At 41.2% G+C, this 21,390-nt stretch overlaps 1 protein-coding gene and 1 long non-coding RNA gene across 16 annotated transcripts in view; one reads left to right on the top strand and one right to left on the bottom strand.

Moving 5' to 3' along the window:
• ITPR1 (inositol 1,4,5-trisphosphate receptor type 1) overlaps window positions 1–15,974 on the top strand; it is a 328,400-nt gene extending 312,426 nt beyond the window's left edge. For all 6 annotated transcript variants that reach the window (XM_045493609.1, XM_045493610.1, XM_045493612.1 and 3 more), the window contains 2 exons: window positions 7,571–7,732; window positions 14,650–15,974. In XM_045493609.1, coding sequence (XP_045349565.1) covers window positions 7,571–7,732; window positions 14,650–14,736 — 249 coding nt within the window. In that variant the 3' untranslated portion in view covers window positions 14,737–15,974. The remainder of the gene's footprint in view (window positions 1–7,570; window positions 7,733–14,649) is intronic.
• The window catches only part of LOC123605916, a 34,589-nt gene extending 13,227 nt beyond the window's left edge, over window positions 1–21,362 (bottom strand). Inside the window, exons 1-7 of one of the 10 annotated variants that reach the window (XR_006715998.1) lie at window positions 19,675–21,362; window positions 19,404–19,496; window positions 16,108–17,036; window positions 2,985–3,864; window positions 2,063–2,195; window positions 1,796–1,833; window positions 1,594–1,692 (exon numbers count right to left, since the gene is read on the bottom strand). This is a non-coding gene — a long non-coding RNA (uncharacterized LOC123605916). Of the gene's footprint in view, window positions 1–809; window positions 1,834–2,062; window positions 2,196–2,984; window positions 3,865–5,485; window positions 5,554–16,107; window positions 17,037–19,403; window positions 19,497–19,674 lie in introns of those variants that run through there. The other 9 variants (XR_006715993.1, XR_006715995.1, XR_006715999.1 and 6 more) reach the window with 9 other exon arrangements.
• Window positions 21,363–21,390: the final 28 nt, after the last annotated feature.

A 21,390-nucleotide genomic window follows, 5' to 3' on the forward strand; every position in this document is an offset into this window, starting at 1 on the left:
AAATCGCTTCACCTGAGGGCCTACAATGACTTAAACCAGTGATTCTGCAGCTGGCTTTTCTTAGGGATTTCATCAGAAATGGGTGCGGTTCTCTATGCTGGCGAGGGCCTGTCTTTGTTACACTGTATCATCCAAGAACAACTATTAACGGAGTCTGGGAAGGGTAAGTGGTCACTCCAGCCCAGCTGAAGATTATATAATGTGGCCTGCTTTGGTAATGTCATTCAGAGCTCAAGAACAGAACCACTCTGACACCTAAAGTTGGGAGTCGTGTGGGTAACCTTCATATGGCTGCATTGCCAAAAGAGAAATTCTGTATCTCTAAAATGGAATGCCGTAGAAAGGAAGGAACCTGACACGGAGTCACTACACCTGGAGTCAAAATGTGGATTGCAGGGTTGACTCCACACTAGCTTTGAGACCTTAGGCTGATGACACCGATTTAGAATACTTTTGCATATGCTTTCCAGCTTATGGGACACTTTGTCACATCCATTTGATCCTTACACGGTAACTCTGTGGGGGTAGCCCATGATCTCTTTCTCAAAACACAGAAATGGAGACCCAGGTTGGTTAACCAACCCATTCACTGGTGCACTGTCTATAACACACTGCGGCACTGTGACTTCAAGTCCTGAGCTTTTGATTCAGGCTATGACTCTTCCTGATGACAAACTCATGTCACAGGCTGTTGTAGAAACACACCTGTGAAATGCAGGGATACCGTAAGTGGTTTGAGTTCACTGTACTTTGGGAACAGAGGGAAGTGTGGATCCTTGAATTAGGGACTGGCCAACAAATTCCAGGTGTGGGATCTATTGTTTTTAATAGACTTTATTTTTTACAGCACTTTTAGGTTTACATAAAAACAGAGCAGAAAGCACAGAGTTCCTGTACACTCGCCCCTCCCTGCCTCACTCCCACCCAGTTTCTCCTGTTATTAACATGTTGCATTACTGTGGTATGTTTGTTTCCACTGATGAACCAAGATGACACATTATTATTAGCTACAGACCAGAATTTACATTAGGATTCACTCTTGGTGTTATACCTTCTATAGGTTTTGACACATGTATAATGCCATGTATCCACCATTACAGCAGCAAACAGAATAGCTTCACTGCTCTAAAAAGCCTCTGTGCTCCCCCTATGTATTCATCCCTCCCTCTCCCCAACCCCATGATTTTTTTACCATGTCCATACCTGGGATCCATTTTTTAGTTTAGTTTTTTCTGAATGTATAATAATTGCTATAAATAGCTTTTAGAGTCACTGAGCATAGAGATCATTATCACCGTTGTTCACCGAAAGCAACAGATTTGGGGTTCTATTTTTTGCTGTGATCTTAAAAAAGTGAGCTCTACGGATTATTTTAGTCCCGTTCAGTAAAAAATAATCACCCCTCCCTACAAAAGGGGCAAGTGATTTAAGGTTTATTAAGTGTCCTATATTCCTGCTTTGGGAAAGTTAAAGGATGATCTTCAGTCCTCCCCTGCCTCCTCTGCGCTCTCATCCCGGGTGTCCCTAGGCATTCTGGGAAACCCTGGTGTGTCAGAAACACACTTGCCGTCTGATCGAAAGGACAGTGTTTACCTTCTTTGATCTCCTCAGAGGGGACTATGAAGGAAAGAGAAGTCCCAGGTCTCTTTGTCCGTCATGCCCCCACCAAAAAATGTCAAGTCTCCCATCAGGCTATAAAAGAATAAAGGATTCAACAGTAAATGTTCCATTGTTTACGTGGTAAACTAAACAAGACTACCTGAGCAGACTTTCTCTGAGGAAGGTGACTGATTACCTCAGTAGTCTTTCTTAGAACAGCCTCTTCAGTTGAACCTGGGAAGAAGGAAAAAAAAAAAAAAAACTCTTCTCAGAATGATTAGCATTTGCATCATACAATCCAACTTCCTCTCCTCCTCCTCTCTGTCTCTGTGTCTCTCACTCACACACACCCTCCCTCTTTCCAGTCAAGGACATTTCAAGAGGTCAGTACCGCCCCCGTGTCTAAAACTTCAATGTTTGCCTTTGCAGGGACTTTTCCAACTTTACCTAGAAAAGAACTAACCAGAACTTTAGCACTTGTGGTCAGCGTGCTTCCGGCTGTGGCTTCAGTCAGTTTGTCTGCTCTGACAGAGGAAGCACTTGCTGTGACGGGAACTGCACGGGCTGGATTGTAGAAGGACCGGGGCAGACAGTGCCTAATGACATTGGTATGTGAGATGCCAGCAGCAAGGAAAGCGAGGGAAGCACGGAGGGATGTCTCAGACCCAGAGTGACAGAGGCTGCTGACAGACGCTCAGTGAACCAACAGCCTCCCCCAGCCCCACCTTCCTGCGTGTGCATGTGCGCGCGCACGTGCACACACACACACACACACACACACACACACACACACACTGAATTCATGTATAAACAAAATGCTGCAGTTGAAGATGATTTTCTTTAAAAATGCAGAAGCCAGGACACTGAGACATATTTCTGATCTTCACTACAGATAAAGGTAGCATTCTGCAAACACTTTGAGACCTTCAGACTCTGACTAGCTGGAGAGCCCTGCGTGACAGGCTTCACTGAAGTCCTGTAGCACGCAAGCAAGCGTGGCATTTTGTATGAAGGTGTGAGCTCAATACAAAGTAACTGGATTCAGGTGTGCTCTTGGCCCCTCCACTAGTTATTGGGGTAGCCTCAACATTTTCCCTCAGAGATTCAGATCGTCTACAGAGGGGGAGCGTGTCCGAGAGCAACCTCACCCTGCATCCCAGCATATCCTCCTGTGCAGGGCACCCAAGCAAATGAAAGTTGAGAGAATAGTTTGGCTAGAATTGCTAATTAATTTTAGCCACTAGGTACTCCTTGGTAATTTGAGATTTGACTTAACAGCTCAGGGTAATGTTTTAATTAAATTCCTGGCAATACCTAGAACCTCAGAATTGGGGATTTACGTACATCAGTGCAGAAAAGCTAATAATACATGCCATCCGGAGTACCTGAATTCCTGCAGTTGACCTTGTTTCCTCTGGTTTAGGATTTTAGTGGGATTCCCCCACGTTAGACTTCATTGTTAGATAGTAGAGTTGGAGGAAGGCATCGAGGGAGAGCCTGTAAGGTGGTAGGTAACCAGTCACTATCTAGACCAGGAAATCCTTGTCCTAGCTCTACAATGAAGGATTCTCCTGAGATGCAGAATGAAGGTTTATCCCTGGGATCAGGGCACATGGCCCAAAGTGGCCTTAGGCGGCAAATATGACACTTCTTTAAAATCTTAGATTTTATTTTGAAATTTTGATTTAATTTCATGTTATGTCGCAGGGCATATTTGGAGTTCAATATAAAAGTCTTTTCCATAATTCATCATTGAATGATATGGACATTCTAAGAAAGATGCATTCTTTTCTGTCTGTGGCTTTATGTACTCCTTGGGAAAGGCCTTCATGCTCCAGAGTTACCGGTATCTCATGTACAGAAGCACAAATAGAGCAAAAACAAAGAGGATCTGAGTCCATCATCTTCTTCACCGTGGAGACGAGTTGCACAGATGCCAGTAGCAGCCATCCTGATACTGGTCAGCCCCGTTCACTTGATCAGCAGGTTCTCATTAGGCACTCACAGCTCTGGAGTCCCTCACAAGTGAAGAACCATGCCCTAAGACCTGCCCCGTGACTGCAGGCTGTGCACTACAGCACCTTGGGGGCAGGGACCTGTCTTGCTTCAGACCCTCAGCACTCAGCCCTATGCCAGGCACAGAAGTTACACATGTTCAGTAAACAGTTGTTAGGTGAAGTTTGTGCCTCTTGCATTTGTTCAAAGACTTCTCTGAAATCCTTCTGTGGGAGTCCAGGAATCAAATCTGCCAAAGACGGTGGGAACCTACAATGGAGAATTTCTTTTAATCTGTAGTCATTTGGTCACTTGCTGTTGGAATACAGCACAGAAACTGTTGCTTAAACTTTAATCTGTGTGCAGACTCTTGCATCGATTTTCTGTATTCTTTGGAAGACTTCATTAATGTGTGTTGGAAATGTGTGTTGTCTATTCTGTGGGGGGCTTGCTAAGCAAATGAACATAGGAAAGATTTGCAAGTCAGACTTGTGATGCACACTCTAACCAGTTTACACAGTTGAACATTAATTTGCAGGTCAGTAGTGAAGTAGCTGTAGGTGAGTTCTGCCACCTGCTAAAGTAGTGTGTGCATGTCCCTCTCCCCGCATCTGGGCAGGCGGGCTCACAGGGGCTCCAGGTCACCTCTTTGCTTCTCCTTCCCTTGGCCGCCCCCTGACCCAGGCCCTCTTTTTCCGTGCCCCGAGTTACTCCTGTTACGTGCATTGGTCTGTCCTACACCTCAATCACGTATTCTGCAGTCTGAGCTGCCCCCACTTCCATCCAAACTGGTTTCCTCCCTGGGCCAGCTCCACTTTGTTGAGAATGCCCTCATGTTTGCGTTTAGTTCGGCCAAGCACTGACCCTTCAAGTCCCTGCCTTCGCCCAAGAGAATTCCAACCAGTCATCATCACTGCTGGTCAGTTCTGACTTTGGCCCTACTCTCTGCCACTCATTCGACAGAGCATAGCCTGCTTTATCCCATTCTTCTTTTGTAATGTGTATGTCCACGCTCATTAAATAGCAAGTGCTGTGATGGCAGAAAGCCTATCTCATACTCAGGTATGAAAGCCATTTCCACTTTAACGAGGTCCAGGAGGCGGTGACCATGTATATGTGGTCACTGCTCTACCCTCAGCACCATGCACATAAGTGACCACTCAATATAGGTTGAGTATGTTGTTTTTAAAATATGTCCTTCCAGGGAACTAAAATAATGCTTTAACTTTTTATTTTAATCCAAAGAACTAGCAAATACTTCACCTCAAAATACACTAAATATTAGCAGTATACAGTTCATCAACACCAGATAATTTTCAGGGTCCCCTTTGAAATACAGGGAATTTGTTAGGTCCCTTGCTCCCAAGGACAAGTTACTTTCTCTTTCAGGGCTCAGCTTGCTGCATTATAGACACAGCAATGGCATTAGTGATCTCTGAACTCCTTGGCATGACATTCTGTCATGTCCCAATGGACGGTGTGTCCAATATGCACCTCTGAGTCTGACAGTGTAAGCAGAACATTGGATCTTTCCTCTTCAGCTTGTTCTCCTGGGAGGAGATCAGTGTGTGAAAATTTACAGCAGTCACTGTGGGTCTGTGGGGCGTCTCATAGCTGGGCCAGCCTTGTGCATGTGTGATCTTACTGCGTTAGTGATTTGGGCTCATAGTTTCATCAACCCAGCCCACACCTTCTCCTCCCTCCACAGGCTCGTTCACCCTAGTGGCAGTAAGTAAGCATCAGCCACTGCGCCCTATGTGTGCCCTTTTCTGAACACTTAGGTTCATTCCTCATGTAGAGTTGGACACTGAACATGGGATGTTTCTTCAGTAGGAAGGTGTGCCGTGTCTGAAAGACACAAGAGCAGTGAATATAATCAGTGACAGGTTACCTTAGCTGCCTTTCAGTGGCAATGCCAAGCTTAAATGTTTTCACATATCTGTTCTCCTCATCTTTGCTCTAGACACACACAGAAAACTGATTATAGACATAGAAACAGCTCAGATTTTTAGGCTGGTCATCTTTGGAATATTTTATGGAATGGTCTTTTTGCCCATAACACTGTGGGGGGAGACTGATGAAGATGAACACAGGTTGATGTTGTTGCATGTGAGTGACGTGCTGATCACAGGGTGTTTGGTACAGTAAGGTAGAGATCATTTTCTCCTCAGCAATCTTTCTCAGCCACTGAGGCTCACCACTAAAGCATTTGCTATGAGGGCCCATGCAGGCAACAGAGAGGGTCTATCGTTCCTCCCTTCCACAAGTATTAAGTGTCTACGATGTTTTGGTCACTATACTAAGGTAGTTCCTGCACTCATGATGCTGAAGGGCTAGTGAGTTCCTCCCCAGATGTTTAAGCAAACATTTTCAAAGACATGTGATGCCATGTTACCAGTGTGGTATGCCTTCTTTGTAATATTTTTCAACTCGTTCTTACTTGACTTCAATATTGCTAGGTTGTCTTGGTTGCTGTTTGATACTTAGACATGTGTCATGGAATTTTGTCTAAGTACACTGATGCCTTCTGTATATGCCAGAGGTTGGCAAACTCCAGCCTATGGGCCAAACCCAGTCTGCTGCCACCAACACTCACAAATAAAGTTTTATTGGAATACAGCTATACTCATTCATTTATGTATTGCCTGTGGCTGTTTTCGGGCTACAACAGCAGAGTAACTGTGACAGAGACCATATGGTCCACAGAGCCAAAGATATTTACTATCAGAAAATACTATACAGAAAAATTCTGCTGACCTCTGGTGTATACAAAGCAGCAATAACAAATTGTGTGTGTGTGTGTGTGTTGGTAGGGGGTGAGGGGATGGCAAGGTTTGTGTTAGAATGTCAAGTACAATTTATCTTGATAAGTACAAAATGGTCCCAGTTAGAAATGACACCAGATAGTTATGGAACTGAGTCAATTTTCTCACCCCTTATCTTGTGCTGATTAAGCTTTTACTATTCATTCCTGCCTCTCTGTACAGAACTTATCTATGATGCATACTTTTTAGGAGAAAGGCCTATGTGGGCAGAAGGAAGAGAGGTGGGAGGAGGAGTCTTGGCCCGTTTGTTAACCAGCAGTGAGAAAAACTGTTTTCAGGTGTAAGCTGTAGGTGTCAAAAGAAAGGATGGAGATGGACGGGAGAGGAGACTGAATGGGCCTTTCTTATACCAACTAATGGCACCTGTCAATGACGTCAAGCTGGGAGGAAAAGGAAACAAGAATAGAAGAGTAATTTCCGTAAGCTCACAGGGGAACTGAACAAGAAGCCCCTTCCCCATTTTCGGCCTCCTGACAATTCCCTACCAAGCAAATGTGCTCATACGCATATCCGGTAAATGCCAGAACACTTGGGATCTCAAAATTCATTCCACTTTCAGAGTGTTTGCAAATCATTTTCCAAGTATAATGCTTTTAAAAATACACGGCACAGTGTGAGGTATCTAGAGCAGTCACATTCATAGAGACGGCAAACAGAATGGTGGTTGGCAGGGGTGAGAGAGTTAGTGTTTAATGGGGCTGGAGATTCACATGGGGAAGATGAAATTCCCGAAGTGTAGAGGGTGACGACGGTTACACAACACTGTGAATGCACTTAATGCCATTGAACTGTACAGATAGAAGTGACTTAAATGGAAATTTTTATGTTCTATATATTTTACCACAGTTTTAAAACCCACCACTCGTTAGCCAGGTCACGCAGTGGCTACACTCCTATTTACAGATTAGGGAAGCTGTTCGGAAACCTACCTTCTCCCCTGCATTTAGTTCTAAAGGGACTGCTAAGAACTGAGGATTCAATGATAATCAATTAAAAAGGTATTAACTGAATGGTGTTGTAACATGCACAGCACATTAGTCCTGGAACAGAGAGCCTAATGAAAGACAGCCCAGAGACAAGACGGCGTGGTAGCATCGCCTTTCTCGTCTGTACTCTTGGAAATGACTTTTTTTTTTTAATGTGGATTCTAGGAAAGAAACCTTGACTGGTTCCCCAGGATGAGAGCCATGTCCCTGGTCAGCAGTGACTCTGAAGGGGAGCAGAATGAGCTGAGGAACCTGCAGGAGAAGCTGGAGTCCACCATGAAGCTTGTCACTAACCTTTCCGGCCAGCTGTCAGAATTAAAGGATCAGGTAAAGAAAAGAAACCCCATCTGCCCGCAAACACACATGCGTGTGCGTGCACACACACACACCCCACTCACTACCAGACACACCAGATTTGACGAGGCAAAGTCAGTAGTGCTCAGGTTAAAGTGCTGACGTTTCCACCATCTGGATGTAGAAGAGGGATCCGGGCCACGGAGAAGAAACTCACCTGGTCTCCCCATTTCCTTTCCACACCCCTTCACTGCCCTTTCTCAGGATGAGCCCCTGACACTATCTTCAGTGCTGCTAGTGCAAGGTTTTAACGTGAAAAACAAAACCAGAAAATGGGAAAATGCAAACGACTTCAGGGAAGTGCTGTACAGAAAACATAACCTGCAAAGCCATACTCTTTTTACTTCACTTACTGACAGACTAAAAGCTGTTTCTAGTTTTGCTTTCTAGTCTTCAAATCTATCAACTCTTCACCCAAGATATTTAGATTCAGCATGCTGGGATAAACCATAGTCGTGGTAGAGCTCCTTCTGGTTCCTTTTTTGGCCAAGTCCTTATTGAGTGACTACCACAGTGCAGGCATTATGCCAGGTGCTAAGGATAAAACCACAGACAATACGGACCCATCCCTGCTCCCTACAGAGCTTAATAGTCTATACAGAAGCACTACTCCATCCTGCTCCCCATCCATCCATAAGGTAAACACTGGTCCCTTTAAGGAAGTGGGAGGAGGGGGAGATTTGTTGAAAGCCTGTGTGCTTTGTTCCTCCCTCTGACCCCCTTAAAATGAACACTCACACTGTTATCCAGTGGTTATCCACTGATGGGCTGCAGCTGTGGGTCAGCGACTTGCACCTGGGTGGTGAGCAGGTGCTGTGCTGAAGCTGACTGGGATAATCCAGTACAGACTTGGGAACAGGTCAGCATCCTGTAAGGGTTTTTTAAAGCTTTTTAATCAACTCCACGGACAAGATGATAAATTTTGCACAGCAGTAGTGATCAGGCAAGGCTGCCCTGGAGCCAAGTTGCAAGATCTACCCACAGGTGATTTCCAACCCTTAGGCACACAACCAGTGAACAGCCCGTCTGAAATAAACTCTTCTTGGACTTGGTTTGCAGAGAACTTTTAACAATTCTACTTGGAAATGTATTTCTTTTCCAACTAAATTATTCCGAACTATGCCCCCAGACACCATTTGTCCTCAAAGTTCTTTTCTTTGGCCTGTATTAAGATGTGAATAAAAAAGACAAATGGCCACAGAAAGGCTTGGTTGTGAAGGCTGTCTCTAGCGCTGAGCGTGGTAGCCACCTAAAATGAATAACCTAGAGGAGTAAAACTATGAAGATCTAACTCGATTCCCTTGCTTCCTATGTCACAAGCTTTCTCCCCATCCTGGGACACACTTGACAAATACTGCAGAGAACCACACTGGCTGTGACAAACGTGCTCCCCTGCTCCTGTTTGCTCCCCTCAAGAGTGAGGCGAACTTGTTAACACATCCAGCAGTGCTTGCTTTAGTTCCTGTCCCCCTTTTGCGAGACCTGTGGCTGTGAGAACCTTAGTTAAATCAACTGTTGTAAATAAAAACCTTAGATAAATCGATCTAATACAGACTTAAATAAAGGAACTGTCGAGCTCCTGTCACAGGTGTGGGGTGGGCCGAGGAATTAGCAGGAGGTGTCAGAGGTGAAGGAGGGCACCCAGGATCATGGCTGTCCTGTCACCTCTCCCCTCCTTGTACGCAGGAGGGTACTGAGACACACAGGAGGCTCGTAGGAGGCCTCTCTGGCTCTCTAGGACAGTGCCAAGGCTGGAACTCCTGATCCTCCCGTCTGGGTTTAATTTTTGTATGTCACATATATTTTTGCTTTCATTTGTTATGTCACTGTACCCTGTCTGCCTTTCAGGTTGTTTAGATTCTTACTCTTTAAAAAAAAAAAAAAAAAAAAGCCTTTAAAGTTTCAGAAACTGCATCACACACTTAAACTTCTTGGCGTTGCCATTTCACACAGCTGTGCATAGCAGAAACTTGGCATGTTTAAAAGCCGAGGTAGAATTGTTTCTATTAAACCTACATTTTAGCTTAAACAAGATATGTGAAACTTGATTGCATATGGACTCGGGTTCATTAAGCAACATTAAAGCCAGTATGGTTTAAACTGCTTGGTTTTGGCCCTTTTTATATTTTCTGTTTTAAAGTTGGCAGTTGGACCCACCCCTCGGAGAGCCCTTCCCCTGTGAATGAATATAAACTGTTTTTTCTTGGAAAACATTATAACCTAAAAAGAGGTATGAGGAAACCAGTAATGTATTCTCCAGTTCCTTTACGAGCATTGATCTGCTTAGGTTTTAAAAAGGTGCCCAGGAAAAATTCAGCACAGCTACTTTTATTGGGGAAATGTGTTTCTTTCAAAAGGAGTTAGTCAGCATTTTCTTTTGATTATGTAACTTCTAACAAACCTTTAAGCCATTTAAGAATCAACTTAGAAATTTTGAATTTTATTAAATTTGGTGAAATAGCAATCAAAGATTTCTTAAATTGTTCTGCATAAAAAATCATGCAGAGATGTTAGAGTGGTTGGTTCTTAAATGGCAATTGTAAGAATTCCTGCCCTCTGAGGGAAGCAATTTTTTTGAATTAAAAAATAAAAGCCAACGAATGATTAATGAGCAAGAAACTCTGTGATAGATAACTTTTCAAAATGGCTATGAAAGAATACCATTCACTGGTAAAAGTGCTGGAAAACACAAAAATTGCTTCATCACTGAGATATTTTTTTCGATCTTCTGGTCCAAAAAGCGGCATAATGGAGCAATGATAATTTAAATGTGAATGTCTTTGGTTTTAATCTATACTGCTGTTGACCTCTTTGGTGATTTTTTTTTTCTTAAAATACCAATTTGAGGAGAACAAGTTCTTGTGAAGGATAGAAGTGAAAACCTGGTTGGCCGTGTCACTTATCCTACTCTTGCCAAGAGCGGTTGATTAGAATTGCTATTCTAAGTATTACTTTAATGATGCGTCTCATTTTGAAGCTTCCCTCCCAAGAGGTTCTGAATACTAAATGTGATTCTCTTACATTCTTATTCCAAGGAGGAGAACTGATGTAAGAAGCTACTTTTTTTTTTTTTTTTGGCATGTTTTCTTCATAATGCAAAAGAGCAAGTATCGAGAGAAGGCTTCACTTTGTTGAAAATGTGACTGGCTTCCTATGGGACAATGACCCTTATTTGTTGTTATTAGGAATACAAAAAGTGCTTGAAAACTCAGATCACATTAGCATGTTACCGTGTTTGGCACTTTTCATGCCAGAGGGTTATCTGGTGAATATTAATTGCTTAAGGAAGGGAAAATAACAAAAGATGAGTATAACTGCCTACAGTTAGAAAATGGAATATTAAAGTTTACTGAGTGCCTCTGTTCCTTACACTGTTCTGGAACCACGAAAGCAACTGCCCTCTAGGGGGTCCTATAATCTAGCAAGACAAAGAAATAGACTGGACAGTATGATACCGCGTAAAAAGTGGAATGACCCACCCAAGACATGAATACAGCTTGAGGGAGCACAGAGAAGTGCCATTGAGTCCTGTCTGAGGCTCAGAGTAAGGAAGGACTTGAGCCTCCAGATTCTCCTGTCTTACCAGTAGGTGACTTTTGTGCTAACAGAGGAACGTAGTCTGGGTCCTCCTGGGAAAGGAAGCAGCACCAGCAAAGGCATGAAGGCGCATGTCATGCTCCAGGAATGGCACTGTGTTCTGATTAATTCAGTTCATTCTTTGAAACACCATTTAGGAAATAGAATTGCAAGGTGGTGCCCTAGGTTCTGGGGTTACAAAGATGCATAGAACCTGTTCTCTTACTACACCTAACAGTGTAGAGTGGGAAACAAGATGCATCTGAGACTTGCGTTGCGTTTTTTTTGTTTTTTACTTGGTGTTTTAGGCTCATTGTTAGAAGCATGGCTGATTTTAGAGTTTCCTGGCTATTTAGACTCTGAGTATCCGAGACCTTGACAGGTCCAAGACAGGAAGGCAGTTTTTCGGACTCAGGAGATATGTTAGAAACCAGATCGTGGCATCCACGTGCTGTTGGTGAGCAGTCAGTCCCTTGCCAGCCTTCTGTTGTTGAGGCCAGTTAGTGTTTTCAGGAAAGATCTTTCCGATGTTTGGCTGCATCTGATTTGTAAAACTGCAATATTCTTTGCCTCTTGTTTAGACTGAGTCAAAAGAAGGAATGCTAAAATTCAAGCTAGTTTTTATATTCATATAGATATGAAGAAGGCGGCTCTTTCAAATGTTTATCCTCCGCTAAATGGGAATCTTCAGAATTTTAAACATATCTATCACAATGAGATCTTTCACGCTATCCCAAATAGATTTTTCAGTATTCACATTGTGTATATGGTTACCTTAGGTCAGAATCTGATGGATATTTTTATTGAGTCAGTTTTGCTTCAAATATACAGAGAGGATACTCCAAGAATATGAATGTTTCACTTTGGTCATTACTTCCATTTGCTTTGATAAAGGTAACAACAACAGATAATATGCTTTAAAGATTATACACACACACACACACACACACGAACAGTTTATGTGTGAATTATGTAGATAGGTAGGTAGGTAGAACTGAACTCATAAAGCCAAAAGTTATGTGAGAATATGCCCTAATGGGCCAGGGAAACTTAACTGGCTAGCAGTGTTGAGCTTGGTTTTTTACAGGCCAGATTGATACCTTTGTTTGTTTCTTTATCGTCATCATTGGATTATGCCCACTGTCACAGGGCTAAATCCTTTAGCAGTTGCCGTCTTCTCATTTATTAGTCACTTAAAGGATATTCTGTCTAAAAGGCCATGGTTGATCAAAACAGAATTCAGATAAATTTGTGTGCCTACTGTGTACTCAACTGTAGAGAATCTTATCCAGGATCTTAACCTCCTTTGAGAAAAATGATGATATATGGACCCAAAATAATTTTTTGGGATGTTCAAGAATATGAAAATACACCTAAAGTGATCTTTGGCCACTTTCCGAGATAACCAGTGGAAAGTTCTTCTGAAGCATCAGTGTGGTCCCAGACCAGCAACATAACCGTCACTTGTTACTTGTCAGAAGTGCAGATTCATGGGTCCTACCCTAGGCCTACTGAATCAGAAACTCTGTTTGTGGGCCCTTTGATCTGTGTCTTAACCTTCTGTGTGATTCTAGCTCCTGCCAAAGTTAAAGAACCAGTATTCTACGGAAACAGAAAACAAAATTAGATAGGTATATACTGGGTACTTGAAATTACCAGGAATAGGACTGCCTGAGTAAATAATTTGGCCACTAACCTACAACCAGTAGGGAGTTTTAAGGTTTAAGAGGGAGGGTGGGCCATGTGATCATTATCTTAGGAAGGCAAACCTAGAAAGTTAGAATAGGACCAGCAATGAGGTGTCAAGTGATAGTTGTAGACAGAAATGGGAAGGGTGGTGTGCCCATCAGCTGAAGACTCATCTGTTACAGGAAATACAGTTGTAGAGGCTTTTATATTTAAGAGCATGACTGAATAACCAACAGATTGAAAAGTTAAAAGCTGATTTAACCCACAGGTATGAACACATATGCAAACAGCTCAAATGCAAGTAATTTATAGAAAAATTACAGAAAAAGTTGTAATAGCCAACTTTCACGGTTGAAAGGCCTCAGTAACTTTAAGCAAATATTTAAATAAAGTAGCCATCAATAGGGCTTGCGGCCACCAAGATTCCTAAATCCATTAGAATGCTTGAGATTGTTAACATTGGATTCCCTCTCTGGGTTAACTGCCAAGGGGAAGGAGTGGGAGAGTCAAGTGTGTGTGTGTGTGTGTGTCCCCTTCCCTTGGGGGAGAGGGGGAGGATCTAAGGGATCATACTGTGAAGTATCAGTAAGATTAATGCATTACTGATTATATTGTAATCTAATTGTGAATTTATCCCGTGTGTCAAAATCAGGTTCTCTTTCCTCAGCTGAATCTGTGTAGTGGAATATATAACACTTAAAAGATTTGTCATTCATCTAGAGAAACTTTAGAGGCTAGCTGGAATATCCTAGTTCAATTCTTTATAAAAAGCTACTTTTTGCAAATACTCCTTGTAAATGCCCAGTATCAAATCCAGAGCCAGGATGCGCCGGGTTAAGAAAAATGTTAATGCAGAGAACTAAATGTGCCCTAAAATACCTGGAACAGAGCTAGCTGCCCATCAATATGAGACGTGATTTAGTTCAGCAGCCAAATGAATAGTAACAACCTCTTGTTTGGCGTTTTGAAAGCACTTTTTCATTTGACCCGTGTGAGGAAAGGTCGTTCCTGACCTTAAGCAGTCCTGGGTCTGTGGGTGGCAAAGAGTAGACCCCAATGAGTGCCAGAGCACTGTTTATGGCATTTAGTCACTCTGAATCTCAGTGAGATGTGAGGACATTCTTTATCTTCAAAGTGAACTATATAATTTTTTTTTCTCAAACCAGGTTTACTCTGGCATCATTGAGTAATGGAACCAGGAACCCCTGAAACTCATGGATCTAATCCTGCCAAACCTAGAATTCTCAACACACTGCTTCTCTTGATAGTTTGGTGTGCTGACACCACCATACAAAGCCACCAGTTTCCAATGAACCTTTCAATCATTTGGAAATGGATTTGATAAACAATCAAGAATCCTGTGCTTTTACCGTTTTTTGTTTCCTTATGAACAAATAGCAATAGTTCTGAATGCCACATTGCATGACTAGGTCACAGAATTCCCCATTCTGCCTAGGAAGATGTCCCTTTTGAAGTTCTGTGTGTTTGATTTAGTGACGGTACACTATTTGTAGAAAGTGGGTTTCAGTATAAACCATAACCACAGAGGTAAATCTATGGTTCAGTATATGATCTGACGTACAGGAAGTGTCTGGGTCTAATGATGAAACTTTTTAACTTTCCAGATGACAGAACAAAGGAAGCAGAAACAAAGAATTGGTCTTCTAGGACATCCTCCTCATATGAATGTCAACCCACAGCAACCAGCATAAGCAAATGAAATTAAGGAATCTTATTTACCTTTTTTAATGATCATTAGTGTGGGTATGGCTAATTAGTTCTGATTCACCCACAAAGATTACAGTAATGCTTAGTACATTTGTAAATAATCAGTTTTATACTGTATGTATATGATTGCTACTCTAAAGGTTTGGATATATGTATTGTAATTAGAATTGTTGGCATGATGAAATTTCATTTGTGCCAAAAATATTAAAAATGCCTTTTTTGGAAGGACTAAAGAAAGCACCTGATTTGCACTTGAACCAGATTATAGATTTAAACTATATGACATGTATTTTGTATTTAAAACTAGAATAGCCAGTATTTATGTTTTTTATAAAACTGTGCAATACGAATTATGCAATCACAATAAATTTGTAACTCCTGAGTGTCCTAAAGGGAGTGCACATCTTTGAAGCTGGTGTGTTAATACTATGTAATAAATGGTTAAATATCAAATGATGCTGCTGCCAAAATCATATTAATAGTGAGTTTCAGGCCCCTGGGCATTTTGTACCATGTAATTATCCTGTGGTGATACTGTTTCTCGTTGCTCGTGGCATTAGTGCCTCTGTCTCATAGTGACAGTGCTCCAAGTCAGCATTCATTTTGAGAAAAGCAACTTTAGTTTCAAAGATAATTTTAAGCTTCTGAACTGATCATTTAAACTATTTCTTTAAATAAGAGAGCTAAATTAGAAGCTCAGACTTTAGCTTGTGAAGTTAATGAGTTTTTTAAAAGGAACTTTTGATGCAACGTTTGGAAAAAATGCACACTGCTGGCCAATCAATGTCATCTCCTAGGTGAATTTTGGTGTCACATTATAAAGAAATGAATAATTGATGGTGTCTAGATTATCTAGTCCAAACAGTAGATTTTCTTCTTCATCTGAACCAACATGCTATAGTAGCTAAGAAGTATTAAAGTATATACATCCATATAAAGAGGAAATATCATCTATCCCATTAGAACTCCTAGTTGAACACTGACATGTTATTCTTGTGAAAGAGCCACGTTTTGGTTTTATTTCCTTGTCACATGATTTCTTTCCTTGATGGATGAAAAGTATGAAAGGAAACTTTTATATCTGTCGCCTAGTTTTGTACATGGATCTCATTTTACAAGAGAATCTCTCTGCAAAAAGTTTAAAAATGTACTGAAAGCAGAGTTCTGAAATGAGTCAAGTTTGTAAATGCATATATAAAAATAAATATTTAATGATGCAGAATACAGTGGCAGACTGGTGGCTTTCATTTTGGCATTTCTTTGTGTCTTAACAGCTATTCCAATTACATATTTTCTTTGGGACCAATTTAAAGTACAACTGGTTTGGTCACCAGATTAATTCAGAAGATGCTTACCTGATTAGTGAGAACTCTGAGGAGATCTACTTGAACCAACAGCAAGGAGCGCTTAATACGAGGTTCATTCATTCTTCTAGATGAGTGACGGCCAACCAGGCTGTCAGGAGCACCATGGCACACAGTGGTAAAGTCAGGAGTGTGCTCCGCTGAGGCCCCTGACTCCTGAGCTTTCCTGGGCGTGGGGGGGCGGAGGGCTTTAACTTGCTGTCTGCAGTACAAAGTTGCCTCACGCTTCCATTCATATCCAGTGGTTGGAGTCCTTCAGCAAGACAGAGATGTTTCACAAAACTAATTCATCTCTCCTAAGGTGGTAAAACTTGTTCCCTCCTCAAAGCAGTGCCTGCCTAGGTTGCTCTTTTAACACAGATTCTCTCTATGCTTTGGTAAATAAGAATAATTACCACCCCATGTTGGCAACTAGGTCAGGATTAAAGTCCAGTGAAATGACTAGTTTCATAACCAATGCTTCCACTCGATAAATTTGATTAAAAAACAAGTGAATAATTTTCCAGTCAGTGCAGTGTATCTCCACAAAATTTTTCCATAAAAAGGCAGGCCCAAGATAGACACACACCTGAATCCGTAAACCAAACAGCAGTCTGTGCTGAACCCCCCACCACGTGCACTGCAGCCAGCAAGGACTTGCTCTTCCTTGGGATTCTCTTTGATCTGTCATGCTGCCCAGCACAACGTGACAGTGTGTGTGGTTTGTCTTCCTGGTCCCATCCAGTTCATCGGAAAGTTCTGCATTGACACGTCCACGTTGCAGATTTTACAGGTTTGTCGTGTTTCGTCTGAATCCTGTCACTTAAGATATAAATCTTCATTCAACGTGCCAGCTTCAGCAGAAAATAAATGGAATTGGAATGCCACTCCACCCTCTATGTGGTAGATCCTACCCTTGGAGTTTGGGCGTGAACACAAAGCTAGTATAATTGAAACATAAAGTCTGAAGTTAAAACTTATATGGCCTTTGATGTGTAATTGTGATTTCACCTTTCTCCAGATGTTGCTTTTTCAACACTTCTATTTCAATGATGGAGGTCCAAGTCACCTTCAAAGTTGTCTGGTGTTATCAGGCTGAGTAACACATGTGGTAATACAGTGCTAATACACAAGAAAGTCTTTTTGGCCTTCAATGTAAAAGTCTGCTATAGCCCCAATCCAAATTTCAAGATTTTGCCAATTTTCTTAACTAAACCATTTGTTAAGTCAAAGGGTCTGAGAAATTCCATTACACTTTTCTAACATTTACAGTATCTTGACCTTTGCTGCTTCTGTATATAAAACCGTGGTGATAAACCTTCTTTCCCCCCACCCCCTACAAATGAAGATTCTACTCTTTGCTGGGTCCTAAAGCTTTAAATGATATCCCATCCCATAAAATTTTTCTTAGAACTCTGTTCTAGTCACCCCCACACATACAAAATGCAACTTCTTTTATTTCATTCTTTACAAATTTCATTCAACTTAATTGGTTTGTTTCCAAGTTCATGATCCTTATTCATTGTTCTTCACTCAGCCAGTTTTTTTATTTGGTTGTACTTTCTGAAAATGGATTCCTTGAGTTGGGTCTTATAAAAACTGTTCTTTCATCCTGTTTAAATATTTCCTAACATAAATTATAAAACAAGCATGCTTTATTTCTGGAAGCTAACCAGCAACACAGTCTATGCAGTGAGGCAAACTAAACAAAGCTTTACTTATGTGCTGGTGGGAAATCATCAAGATCTTCACAGTAAACTAAGGAATTAACCTGTTAAAAACTCAATTTTAGATTTCTCTGTCCTCCTGAGCATGACAATGTATTAATGAGAAATAGCCTGAAAGTTTCTGACAGTTATTTTAAGGCTGACTTCTGGGCTGCACTGATGGAAATTTACTCCTTCAAAACTACTACATACAAAAGGGGCAGAACTACGTGCTTCTAAAAGTAGAGTTGGGTTTTGCTAAAATAATGTTTTTACAGATTCTAAAAAATATGTGCTTGATAGAAGATGTAAATTTTATGGCAATAAAAGTCATCTTTACATAACACAGGATGTAACAAAGGACTCCTGAGACAATATGTTGTATCCACCAAAGCACACAGCAAGAGTGATACTTTAATTATAAAGACAGGAAACTGAAACTTAGAGGGGTGCCTGGCTGGCTCAAGCAGTAGAGCATGCGACTCAATCTCAGGGTCATGAGTTCAAGCCCCATGTTGGGTACAGAGATTATTTTCAAAAAAAAGAAAAAGAAAAAGAAATGGAGACTTAGGTAAAGTAATTGGCCTAAGGACTCAGCTCCCGAATAAACAAAGATCTCCTGACTTAGGCAAACACACAAAGTGCTCTTCCCACTTGCTACCTGTCTTCCAGAATGGGGCTGCAGTATCTCATCAGAGATCAGTTCCCCTAATAGTTCTCCCTCCACAGAGAGTTCTTAGGGAGAATTGCATTTTGTCCTACAATGCAAATTGATTTGCTTTTCTTTTCAAATCTTTTTTACAAGGGGATCTACAAGTTAGAAAGTATTGAATATGAATACTGTGTCAACACTGTAAACTGTGGCAAAGACAAGAAGCTCCTAAAATCTCTCTTTTACAACTATAGGTCTCATGTAAATACCTCTTACTCAACTGCATTTTTCAAAAGGAGAATCTGTTCTCTCAATGAAGGTAGCTTCCTCCAAGTGAAAATACTCAGATATAGACTGGCATCCTATCTTACCACAGAAGCAGGTGTTTATTAGCAAACCCTTCTTTGCTCTTGTTCAGTATACTGATAATTTGCTAACAATCAACTAGAATGTTGGAAAACCCCCATCAAGATTTCAATTTTACAGAAAGTACCCAAAATTCCACCAGTTTTGCATCACAAAGTAGTGGTTAAAGTAGAGTTTTGAGTAAAATGCCATGTGTGTGGTTTTTGTGGGTGGTTGCAGCTCAAAACGACTATTAGGCCTCATCAGTTACCTACTGGGGAGAGCTATGATGGCAACTATAAATCAAGACCATTATGATCATAACATTCTTCCTTCTTTGGTATTATGTATTACATTAGCAATTCCTGCAACCTAAAGGCAATTCAGAACCCTAACTAGCCTTCTAGTCTGGACCCCAAAACCTGCCAAAATAAAATACAAAGGCAAATTCCTGGTGAGTTTTGACATTTGTCAACTCCAACAATGCTTATGGAATATAAATTCTCCAGGCGCTGGTATTTTAAACCCATTTCGTAAAACAAATCTCTAGCTTACTGGGGCACTACATAAAAAAAAAAAAAAAAAGACAAGGAAGAAAAACTTACCAAAGGAGAAACTTAAAATACTTTAAGGTCATGACAAACCAGTGTGAAAGAGAATCCTAACACCTAGAAGTGAAACTGCATCATCCACCCAGCCTGGAAAGAAAAAAGAAAGCTAAAAACCACTACAGAATAAGAATGCAGAGTTTGAGAAAACCCCTAAGGTGAATTCTGAACAACAACAACAACAAAAAAAAAGAGCCCCAACATAAGAAGTGCATACTGTATGCAAGAACCACTAATGGAAAGAGTTTGCCAGCACTTACGTCATTACCTCACCAAAGATGGTTGATCCCATGTAAAGAATGGGCCTTTCAACAATCCAGGAATGTAACTGTTCACTCCAGACCTCAAGTTATTTCATCCTTTTTCACATGCTTGTCAGCTGTAGCATCTCATCAAGTCTTGTCAGAAGCCTTCTTTAAAAATTCTCATGAAGAAAAATAATGGAGATGTGGTGTGAAACGGGGACAAGGAGTCTGGAAGCACACAAGGCTTGGAGGCTAAGAACTGATGTATTCAGAGCCCACATGGCAGCATGGTGAGATGAACATAACAAGGACCTTGACCTTGGTGACAGTCTGCAGGAGTTCTGCCACTTCAGCGCTATAACTTGGAGCAAATCCTTCCATCAGTGTAAATGTCACCTTTCCCCCACCCCCATCTAAAGAATGGACGTATCACCACTTCTTTGGACAAGAATGAGCAGTAAAGACAATATATGTTGAGTGTCTAGTATATATATCCTATACATGCTCTTTCCCGTTGCTTTGCAACATCATCACTTCCTTTTTCTCATACCTATCCATAGTCTCAGCTAAATATTAAATGACCAAAGCTGCTTTCTGTTCCCACTAAATGGGCCTGATATACCATGGGATCCTAAATCTCACATCTTAACATGAAACACTGGGTCACATGGAGCCATTTTTTCAAATTGTATCTCTAACATCCAAATTGTGTTTTAACTATCAGTCTGAACTGACTTCACACAGAAAGAAAACTATCATAGCTCATGACTTCCAGATAATTATTCTTATATTCATGATCAGTGTTGAATTCAAATATGACTTCAAAATATTCTTCATGGAAAGACGTTTTATCTTGTGTAAGATCATGTGTTTCCCTAGTTTATGAAGTGCCTTCACCTACATCCACATTTACACCTTCCAACCCTGGTCAGTAGATTATTCTCCCTGACATCTGCATGCTCCCAAAGTATACTATCTTTCATTTAACATTCAAATGCCTATTTTAGACCAGATCTCACATAACTGTTGGGACCCAGCCCTCTCCTTAATGATTTCAAGGATCCTAGGGAGGGTGCTAAAAAGTGCCCAATGATTCCTTGTTACTTTTGATCCTAAACCCCAACTGCAACCCAATTCTCATCATCTCCCTTCTATTTCACTTCACCCCTACTGCTGATGCAGCCCTCTCTATTCAGTCTCCAAAACACATGAACATCTGGGTGTCATGCGAGCACATCTTTACCAGAGAAAGATTCTAATGGCGAATAGGAAACTACTTAAAATAGACAATCAGACATCAAAGCTCACGCCCCCTTCCTTCTCGCCACTGGAGGAGCAACTTCTCATGTCTACCCTACTGCTAGGGCCCACTCTCTCACCACTCCTGCCCAAACAAAAGCAAAATAAAAAAATTTCCCTCCAGCCTCAATTAAAAACAAAAAGTTCTTATTTCTTTATGCAGAGCAATTTTAGTCCCCAGGTCCTAACCACTCGTATCTCAATTAGCCCTTTACCTTGACCAAACCGAAAAAGAAAAAAAAAAAAAACAAAATACCCCAAGAAAGAAAAAGACTCTAATTTTATTGTCCTTAGATTCCAACTCAAAAAGCAACCAGCTTTTTAAAATAGCATTTTTTTGTTGGGATGAGCACTAGGTATTGTATGTAAGTGATGAACCACAGGAATCTACCCCCAAAACTAAGAGCACACTTTACACACTGTATGTTAGCCAATGTGAC

The sequence above is a fragment of the Leopardus geoffroyi genome, chromosome A2 (genome assembly GCF_018350155.1).
Source record: "Leopardus geoffroyi isolate Oge1 chromosome A2, O.geoffroyi_Oge1_pat1.0, whole genome shotgun sequence".
Lineage (NCBI taxonomy): Eukaryota > Metazoa > Chordata > Mammalia > Carnivora > Felidae > Leopardus > Leopardus geoffroyi.